General features: G+C 31.1%; 1 protein-coding gene across 1 annotated transcript in view; it reads right to left on the bottom strand.

Annotated features, from left to right (window-relative positions):
- Window positions 1-464: 464 nt before the first annotated feature.
- LOC106867257 (uncharacterized) overlaps window positions 465-10,621 on the bottom strand; it is a 32,940-nt gene continuing 22,783 nt past the window's right edge. Inside the window, exons 5-7 of the mRNA XM_014912076.3 lie at window positions 5,563-5,771; window positions 4,383-4,537; window positions 465-633 (exon numbers count right to left, since the gene is read on the bottom strand). Of these exons, the coding sequence (XP_014767562.1) occupies window positions 486-633; window positions 4,383-4,537; window positions 5,563-5,771 (512 nt within the window). The 3' untranslated portion in view covers window positions 465-485. The remainder of the gene's footprint in view (window positions 634-4,382; window positions 4,538-5,562; window positions 5,772-10,621) is intronic.

Raw genomic sequence — 10,621 nt, 5'->3', positions numbered from 1 at the left:
AATGGGAAACAATGCCCACCCACCATACTCACTAGACATTGTCTCATCTGATTATCATTTATTCCGCAATTTTCGAAATCATTTGGATGGAAAAAATATGAATTCTGTAGACGAGATCAGAAAATTACTCGGGGAGTATTTTTCGTCACGGACAAGTGAATTTTGGAAGAGGGGCCTTGCAAGTTTACCAGATAGCTGCAAGAGCATTGTAGAAAATGAAGGAGATTATGTTTTAGATTAAAAAATAACTTTGTCATAATTTTGAAAAAGAAAGGAAATATCAAAAAACCTGCATTATTTATGGGATTACCCAATATATGTGTGTGTGTGTGTGTTCATTCATTTATTTATTTATATGCTTGTATATGTGTATGTGTGCGTGGGAGTGAGAGAGAGTTTATAAATTATTGCATAATATGAGGTACATTCAACGAACTTTAGGTATAATTATGACACGTACTCTATTTTCAGTATTCATTTTTGCTTTATTTCTCACATGCTTTCAGATTTGACATAATATCAACGCGATTGTTTGTGTATGCATAAATAAGTACTTCATACACCATCGGATCATGTTTTCGCAAGAACTCACGAGCAATTCTTTCACTTGAACAAACTCTTGCTCCACCACACCTTGAAGAATAAAACAAAATCATAAAAATATTACGAGATTGATACGGAGGAAATCAAACAAAAACTAGAATATAGAATACTCAATATTTTTTTATAAATACAATCTGTTAAATCTCAATCCTGCTTTTCCTTTTAATCATCGTATCTTTCTGTTCTTAGTAGTTAATGATCTGAGATCTAAAGAGTGAATTCTTAGACTTCTTTAAAATATAAGTAAATCACAGAGAGAGTTTTCATTTTATCTTGCACCTCTATGTACTACTATTAAAAAATCATTAAAAAAATCTTTTATTCTTATTGTTTCAGTCATTTGACTGCAGTCATGCTGGTGCACTGCTTTGAGGGGTTTAGTCGAACAAATTGACCCATGTTCTTACATTTTTAAAACCTTGAACTTACATTATCAGTTTTTTTATCTGGCCGAAGAGCTATGTTGCGGAAATGTAAACAAGCCAACAGCAGTTTCTAAGCTATGCTGGGGGTCAACGCAAACGCAAAGGTACATATACATACATAAAAGCACGCACACACAGAGAAATCATACACACACGCACACACACTCACACACACACACACACACACACATATATATGTATATAGATATATATGTATATATGTCTATAGATATATATGTATATATGTATATATGTATATAGATATATAAGTATATATGTATATATGTATATAGATATATATGTATATAGATATATAAGTATATATGTATATATGTATATAGATATATATGTATATAGATATATATGTATATAGATATATATGTATATAGATATATATGTATATAGATATATATGTATATAGATATATATGTATATATGTATATAGATATATATGTATATAGATATATATGTATATGTATATATATGTATATAGATGTATATAGATATATATGTATATAGATATATATGTATATAGATATATATAGATATATATGTATATAGATATATATAGATATATATGTATATAGATATATATGTATATAGATATATATGTATATATATGTATATAGATATATATATATATATGTATATAGATATATATGTATATATATATATGTATATATATATATTTCATTGATTAGAGAACAAACATCAAATTCGGGCCAGCGACTCTATATAACCATACACTTCTATATATTTCATTATATACAAATAATACCATGGCCTTCGACATATAAAAGAAATACACATATAAATACCGAATGTAAAATATATATATATATATATATATATATATATATATATATATATATATATATGCACATATAAAAAATACAAAAATATACAGAAGGACCTGTATGGAAAAATGTATTAAAAAATCGACTAAAATAGGCGATTGAAATGAATTACAAAAACATATCAAACAACTAAAAAAATTTACCCATCGATTAGAAATATATCAAAATAGTCAGTTCTTAAAATTGAAGCAATAGCAATCCATGGTAGGCCCGGTATCCATGGAGTGTAAGACAGTTCCAAAAAAGGGTAAGTCAAAATCCACATCCATGGCCAATTCGGGAGTTAATTGCTGCGATCCGACTGCATGTTAAAGCACATCTTGGCAATGACCCCTTCATCAGGATGAACAGAACTCTCTAGCAATATTTCATCCTCTTAATTTAACCAATCAAATTTTGTGTGATGAAATAGGTATTTCAACATCTCAAACAGTCATAATTGGTCTGATGAATTATTTCATCATCTCAAATTCAATATAAATATAACCGTTTGTATCTATTTCCTTACTTTTTTTTTACAGTGTTAACAATGTCAAGACAGTGTGGAAATCGTCCTGATGTGTTTCTTTTTTGTCTGTGAACAATTTATTGTGAAAGCTCAAAAACGTACAATAACACCAGAGATCAAAAAGGCTTGTAGGCTATACTTTGACTGTCCTCTTGGAGATCAGGGCAAGCTATGGGCATCACATTCTATCTGCGCAGCTTGCTTAAATAGCTTACGTGACCGATTCAATAATAAGAAGTCCACGCCTTTTTCCATTCCAATGATATGGAGGGAGCCGAAAGACCATTTTAATAACTGTTATTTTTGCAAACTAAATGTCACAAGATTTTCTATGAAGAATAAACACAAAATTGTGTATTTCAATTTGGATTTTGCAATGAGACCTGCGCCTTACAATGGAAGTCTTCCAATTCCAGTTCCACCAGAAGATGGTATTAAAACATCAGATGATGATGCTGACTGCCACGATAGTCCTGCCCGAGGAAGATTACGTGGCTGATGACGATAGCGTTGAACCTCAGAAATTTTCCCAAGCTGAACTGAATGACCTTGTCAGAGACCTATCCTTCTCGAAAGATAAAGCAGAACTGAAGGAGAAGTATCTGCCAGAGCACGATGTTCGTATAACTTATTTTCGGCAGAGAAATGTGGTTCTACAAACGTGTTTTTCTGTTGAAGGCCCGCTTTACTTTTGCAGTAACATCGATGAACTTTTCAAATGTTTATCACAACATCATGATCCTGCAGAGTGGCGTTTGTTTATTGATTCTTCAAAATGAAGTTTAAAAGCTGTATTTCTCCATAAAGGCAATTTGAAGCCCTGCATTCCTATTGCACACTCCGTTCATCATGAATCATATAAGAATATGGAACTTTTACTTCATGCCATTACCTATGAAAGACACTCATGGAAAATATGCGGAGATTTAAAAGTCATTGGAATGATATTGGAAATGCAGTCAAGTTTCATAAAATACTGTTGCTTCTTGTGTATATGGGATAGTCGGGCAACTGGCAGACATTATTCAGAATCAAACTGACAAGAACATCACACCAGCCAGGACTGTCTAGCGTCAAGAACACACCTCTTGTATATCCATGTAATGTCCTATTGCCTCCTTTGCACATAAAGCTTGGACTGATGAAACAGTTTGTAAAAGCACTAGGGAAGAAAATGCCTGAGGGTTTGAGTATATGGTAGAAAAGTTTCCCCAAATCGCACAGGCGAAGTTGAAAGAAGGTATCTTTGTCGGACCCCAAATTAAAGATGACAACTTCAAGACAACACTGGATGAGCTGGAAATGCCTGCCTAGAATGTTTTCAATTGGATCTATGAAAATTTCTTGGGCAACAAGCAGGCAATGGACTACAAGGATGGCATTAAAAATTTTCTGAAATGTTACTCAGCAATGGTTGTTGCATGTCGCTGAAAGTTCACTTCTTGGTCTCCCATTTGGATTTCTTTGCAGATAACCTTGGTGTGATGAACATGGTGAAAGATTTCACCAGGGCATTACTGTTGTGGAGAAACGGTACGAGAGCTTCTGGAATGACAATATGCTGACTGACTACTGCTGGACACTTTACTGTGATCAACCAGATCAGGAACACCGCAGGAAATCCAAATTACAATGTTTCTCACTCTGTTGTTCTTTGTCCTGTTTGTCTGACCCGTTTTTTTTTTGTGTGTGTGTATTCACTCTTTGTAGAATGATAGTGATGTCTCTTAACTCAATAAACTCATTTACATTCTAAAAATAATATGTCTTTATGTATTGTGTTAATGATTTCATATATACAAATATGTAAATATTTGTATACTATATGTAAATATGTAAATATTTGAAACAAATGATTTTCAAGCAGAGTTAAAAGTTAAATATTTTGACAGTTAATCATCTTGATTAGTTGTTTCTCACCAATGATTTTGTCATTTTTCTATGCAGTAAAATAATTATCGAAGCAGAAAATAAATAATCCCAACTTACAGATTCATGCCGCCTGTCGTGATGGTATCTGTTCGTATGATATTGTGGAAAAAGGACTCAGAAGCCACAGCAAAATATTCATATTCATTAGCCATCGAATAACTGTTCATACGCCATAATTGACCACTTCGGGCATTGTTATAGGCTGCTTTGATCTGGTGACGAATCACACAATAAAAAAGAGATTTCAGAATGTATTCAGTGATTATTTCCACACTTCACAAATTATCGATAATATACTTCTTTTCTGAATCATCATATTAATTAATGTAAATGAATGTTTCTTAAATGAAAAGTAATGTAAAATCACTGGATATTCTAATATATCTGTACGTAGCAACTATTTCCTTATGTAAGGAAGGATTACGTTATAGTCTTGTTTTAATGTTATTATTAGGAATTTTATTTGCGCCAAAGTTATGATAACTTCACGTGCATTTATTTATAAATGTATATGGACATTGAATCCAGTAGATGAAAGAAGTATACAAGTCGTATGAATACATTCACTTAACTAAAATACATAAGTATTGAGGTCATGTGGAAACCTTCATTTGACCAGAATTTTTTAACATATTTAAAATATTCTACTGATTTGTTAGAAAGGAATAACTATTGCATAGAAATAAAAGATAAAACAAAACGATGCGATTTGAATTTGAAATGGAGATAGAGAAATTACACACGTTAATGATATTCAGTGCAATGCTTTCATGTTTATATCCTTTTCAATACCGCACATTTAATACATATGTTAATGTCAGACTTTTGTCAGACAATTGATAACAAACAAAAAAGCAAAAGGAAAGGGGAAGCAGAATGTGTGTACATCTGAATAGCTACAACTAACTTCATTTTAAGATCTTAAATTGATTACCGATTTCATCTCACCAATGTGATTTATCATGTTTTGTGAAGGAAAACTAACTACACAAACTAAAATACTGCAGCAGTTTATTATTTCATAGCATTTACAATTTATGTGAGAGCATCATCTATTCGAAAAGCTTTCAGAATAACCCTACATATAATTATAGAAGAAATGTGTGTCTTTTACACATAGACATAAATCATTAAATAGCAAATATACATTGTATAACTGTCCTAATCAAATAAATTATTTTAGAAAATGCTTTATAAAGAATTTTAACTAAATGAAAATGCTCTCAAAATTTCTTACCTTATCTTTCCATTTTTGCTCCATGTAGATATGCACAAGATGAGCAAATTCATGAGTCAAAATACTTTCTGTGCCTCTGTAAATATCTCTCGGCATGCAGAGTACAGATTCCATATTCGATAAACTAATTGAATTTGTCATTCCTGGAACCATTGCATATTTTCGACCATCAAAAGTACAAGTATTGCGGCATTGTCCATCACATCGATCTGGAATTCATTTAATACCAAAAGATGAATTTTTTTTCAGATGCCTACATTCTTAGATATTTGCAGCCTTACAAAATATTTTATCGTAATTGAATTTCGAAAGATTTAGCTCTAAAAGAATCATTTCATTTTATTTCTAAACTAATCTATCGTCACCATGTAATGATGTCTTTGTTTTTACTTTTAAGACTGTGGCAACTGAAAATGTTAATACAATGCCACTCGTTCACTGTTGTAAGTAACAAGATGATATGTAAATAGCAAATGTATGGATAACATACAGTGCTGGATCAAAATCTTTCTAGGAACGTCAAATATGAAGGACATTCTCGAGATATACTAAATGAACTAATATATCATCTTTTCATTGTTCAAAAATTATTTCCAATTATGAAAGCAGTGCTGTTTCAATATTCTCTCCACCAATCTCTCCCGCATCCCTCTTTCTAAATATATATATATATATGTATATATATATATATATATATATATATATATATATATATATATATATATATATATATATATGTATATGTATGTATGTATGTATGAATGTATGTATATAATTAAAAAATTTGGAGTCAACATGAAGGAGTACGGTTGGAAATTTATCTTTTAGTCACTAAAATTATTTCCGTGCAACGTAGTTCTCCAAGCGTTCAGGTACTTGATTATTCAGGAGTTTCCCTGCATTATGAGGACTTTATTGTTTTCAGATTTATTTATTTATTTTTGTTTTGTTTATATCGGGAGGATGTAAAAAGTGAATGAAAGTAAGGTTAAGGGATGAGTAATAAGTGTAGTGATCATATGTGAAGGATGCAGAGGAAGAAAAAGACGAATAACACGAAGAAAAGAATGTGGAGGAGGAGGAGGAGGAGGAGGAGAAGAAGAAGAAGAAGAAGAAGAAGAAGAAGAAGAAGAAGAGGGGAGGAAGCTAAGGACAATGAGGAAAAAACAATATTAAAAAAATCAGTCTATCTCAACTAAAGTCGGTGCAACATTGTCGCCGGTACCAAATTTCATTTGCTAGGCGAATTACTTCAGTTTACCACTAGCGTCAACATTTTTCGCATATCTTGCATATACGTGTCTGCCATATATATATATATATATATATATATATATATATATATATATATATATATATGAATATATGTATATATGTATGTATGTATGTAAATATGTATATAGCTAGATAGATAGATAGATAAATAGATAGACATACATATATATGCTGCTCAACTTTTTTCTCCTCTCTTACTAATGCTCTTTTTATATCTATTTTAGGATTTCTTCCAGGCGTTTTTCCACCATTTTCGGCTTTATTTATTGTCTTCGTCTATTGTCTCAAATTCACCCTGTATTGCTTTGTTTGCTCGAGCCCTAATTCTACGTAAATCTTGCTGGTGCCGCCGATATACGAAGTTCCCAGTCTTATCGTTAAAGGCATGAAACTAATTATTAGTATTTTTGGTACATAACTGAGGAAGAATTATGGTTGTTGTGTCTGCCCTACACGTACGTTTTGTAGTATTTCACGCACTTTTCCTTTATGGAATAACTGAACGCCACGCATCCCGTCTTTTGTTAACAGTAAGTTTATATATAAACTCTGGGACCAATAAAAACGGCACACACACACACACACACACACACACACACACACACACACACACACACACACACACACACGGACACAAACACACATATATACACACACATAGAGATGTGCACAAAACCAGTCCCAAAAACAAGTGAACCATGACAGACTGTCACAGACCAACCAAAAATAAAAAAAATCTTCTTTAACTCTTCTTCCCTCCCACCCCAGATAGCCAGTCATACTGTCTCTTAAGACAGTAAAACATTCCTTCAATATACACAAGAGAAAAAGGCCAGGTCAGTTCCTTCTCAATTTTATTCGATTGTCAAAGAATATGTATAAGAATATGTATATGTATTTTTCCATATGTGTATTTTCATACACTGTTTTTAAAACTGTTTTTAACAATTTCACCTTAATATCAGAGAATGTGTGACAATCAGTATGTAACACTACAAAGTTCATACAAAGCTTTATACTTTAAATATATTTTATCATCAAAGAATGTATATATGCATTTTAATACTCAAACTGTTTTTTAACATTTTTTATTATTCTCAAAGACTTTTGATAATCTTTTTCTAAAAAAGTGAAACCGGTTAAGTAAATAAATATTTTTGAAAAATAAGTGCATTTTCAAGCCTTCTTTCATATATATTTCCACTCGTACGGTATTCCACAACTTTACTTTAGTATATATATATATATATATATATATATATATATATATATATATATATATATATATATATGTATATATATATATATATATCATTGACGTCATAAGAATATATATAGAAACTTTGGAGAGGAACTGAAATAATTTGTATTTTTAGAACGATAGATCTCGAAGCACATATACATAATAGCATGTAAATTGTGAGTTGAAAACCATATATATATGTGTGTGTGTGTGTGTGTGTTTATATATATATATATAACTTTCAAATTTTTTTCTCTCCTGATTCTCTCTCCTTGTCCCTTTCCCTCTCTCGCCCTGTCTTTAAATTTGTATAACTGCCTCTATCTTAAATCTGTATTCAGCCAGGCAGAAACTGTTTTGGCTTGTGAAAACTAGTGCAGTATCAGAAATGACTATCAATGAAGTTGATGTAATATGCCATAGCATTCATGATTGATTTTTGTTTTATAGACATCTTTCTGTTACGATAAAATTACAGTTATTTGTAAACAATAATTGATTTTTAAAATTCTAGCTTGACAATGTGATATTAGAAGGAAATGAATTGAATCTTACCGACATGAAACTTCACTCAGAAGTACAGGAGACCAAAAGAGGTACTATTTTGACCAAGTCATATTATTAAGTCAATAAAGGTTCGATAAAGTGTAGACGTCAACTATCATACAACGAATGTATTACTTACGATCAATTATAGATCCCTTTAATACAAAAATATCGAAGCGAAAGTAGTTTACTACGTAACTATCGAATATTGTCACGAATAGCAAAACCTCAAATTTTCATGGACTTTACCCTTCTTAGTTATTGATTCTCAAAATATTTCAATGCATATATACAGTTTATTAGCTATCCTTTTTAGAAATTCGATGGTGAATATAGTATTTATCTAAGAGTATAACTTTTCTGAATCATTAGACTTTTCTGTACACTTTACTGTTGCGTGCCCATGCATTGTTCTACTGAAAATGATTATAGACTTGACAAACTGTAATAGATTTGCGATAGAGAATAAGAATATAACAATATCAGTGAAAAGACGCTACAATAAAATACTTTATAGTCGTATACAAATGGAGGCCTTAGCTCCACAAATTAATATTAGATGAAATTCTGTGAATGAATATCACTTTCTCTGAAGACACATAAAAGTCAATTTTAAAGTGTAGTAGTGCTGATATTCCGATGTCTAGGTTACTTTCTTTAAATATCATAGTGCGAAGAAATATATTGTTAAGATATTCCCAAAATATGATGTACTTCAAGGTGAAATTTATTTTATTTTACACCTGCTTTTCACTCATATATGATAACGGAAATTTGTGTAGTAAACTAGTAACTATAGAACCGTACACAATTCCAACACTGCATCCATATATAAACACAGTATGTGTATATGTGTATGTGTCCATATATATATATATAAATACATATGCATATGTACAACATATGCACGCACACACACACACACATATACGTATATATTACATGCATAAATACATACATACATACATATATATATATATATATATACATATATATAGATGTATATATATATATATATATATATATATATATATATATATATATATATATATATATATATATACATATATATAGATGTATATATATATATATATATATATATATATATATATATATATATATATATATATATACAAATAGATATGTATATATATGGAAAATAATCACAACTCTCAGACGAATGGTTATGTGAAACTCAGTAATAGTTTGTGAAATATGTTTGAGCGTGAATGAAATAATATTTTACTTTGTCTTTGTATTGGTGGACTATTTTCTCCACCTGATTTATACCTGTGTGATCACTCGTGTGTGTATGTGTGTGTGTGTGTGTGTGTGTGTGTGTGTGTGTGTGTGAGAGAGAGAGAGAGAGAGAGAGAGAGTGTGTGTGTGTGTGTGTGTGTGTGTGTGTGTGTGTGTGTGTGTGTGTGTGTGTGTGCGTGCTTGCGTGTAAAATTTGTAAAATTGTGCACTGCTAATATTTTAGTCAGTCAAATACTTGCACTGCTTCTTTAAATCATATTTTAATATTTGCATTCCCACTTCTATATTCGTGTTTTATAACCTATAGGTAAATGTTTACACTGCATTAGTAACTATAAATTGACGGTGAAAATTCATTCAAGTGCATCGACAATAGTTTTGTTACAGTTCAGCTTATACATGCTAATTATCTTTGTTCTTTCACTACTCTCAGTCATTAGACTGCGATCGTGCTGGGGCACTGGTTTAAAGAATTCTTAGTCGAGTAGATCAAACATAGTACATTTTTAAAGCCTGGTACTAAAACCTCCAAGTTACGAGGACGTAAACACTCTAACACCATTTGTCAAACGGTGGTGGGACATACACAATGACACACACACACATACATGCATGCATACATACATACACGCACGCACGCAGGTACGCACACACACATGCGCATGTATATATATATATATATATATATATATATATATATATACGACGGACGTCTTTCAGTTTCCGTCTACCAAA

The sequence above is a fragment of the Octopus bimaculoides genome, chromosome 3 (assembly GCF_046866305.1).
Source record: "Octopus bimaculoides isolate indiv1 chromosome 3, ASM4686630v1, whole genome shotgun sequence".
In the NCBI taxonomy this organism is placed as follows: Eukaryota; Metazoa; Mollusca; class Cephalopoda; order Octopoda; family Octopodidae; genus Octopus; species Octopus bimaculoides.
The sequence above is the reverse complement of the archived record's forward strand: the minus strand, read 5'-3'. Positions and strand labels throughout refer to the sequence as shown.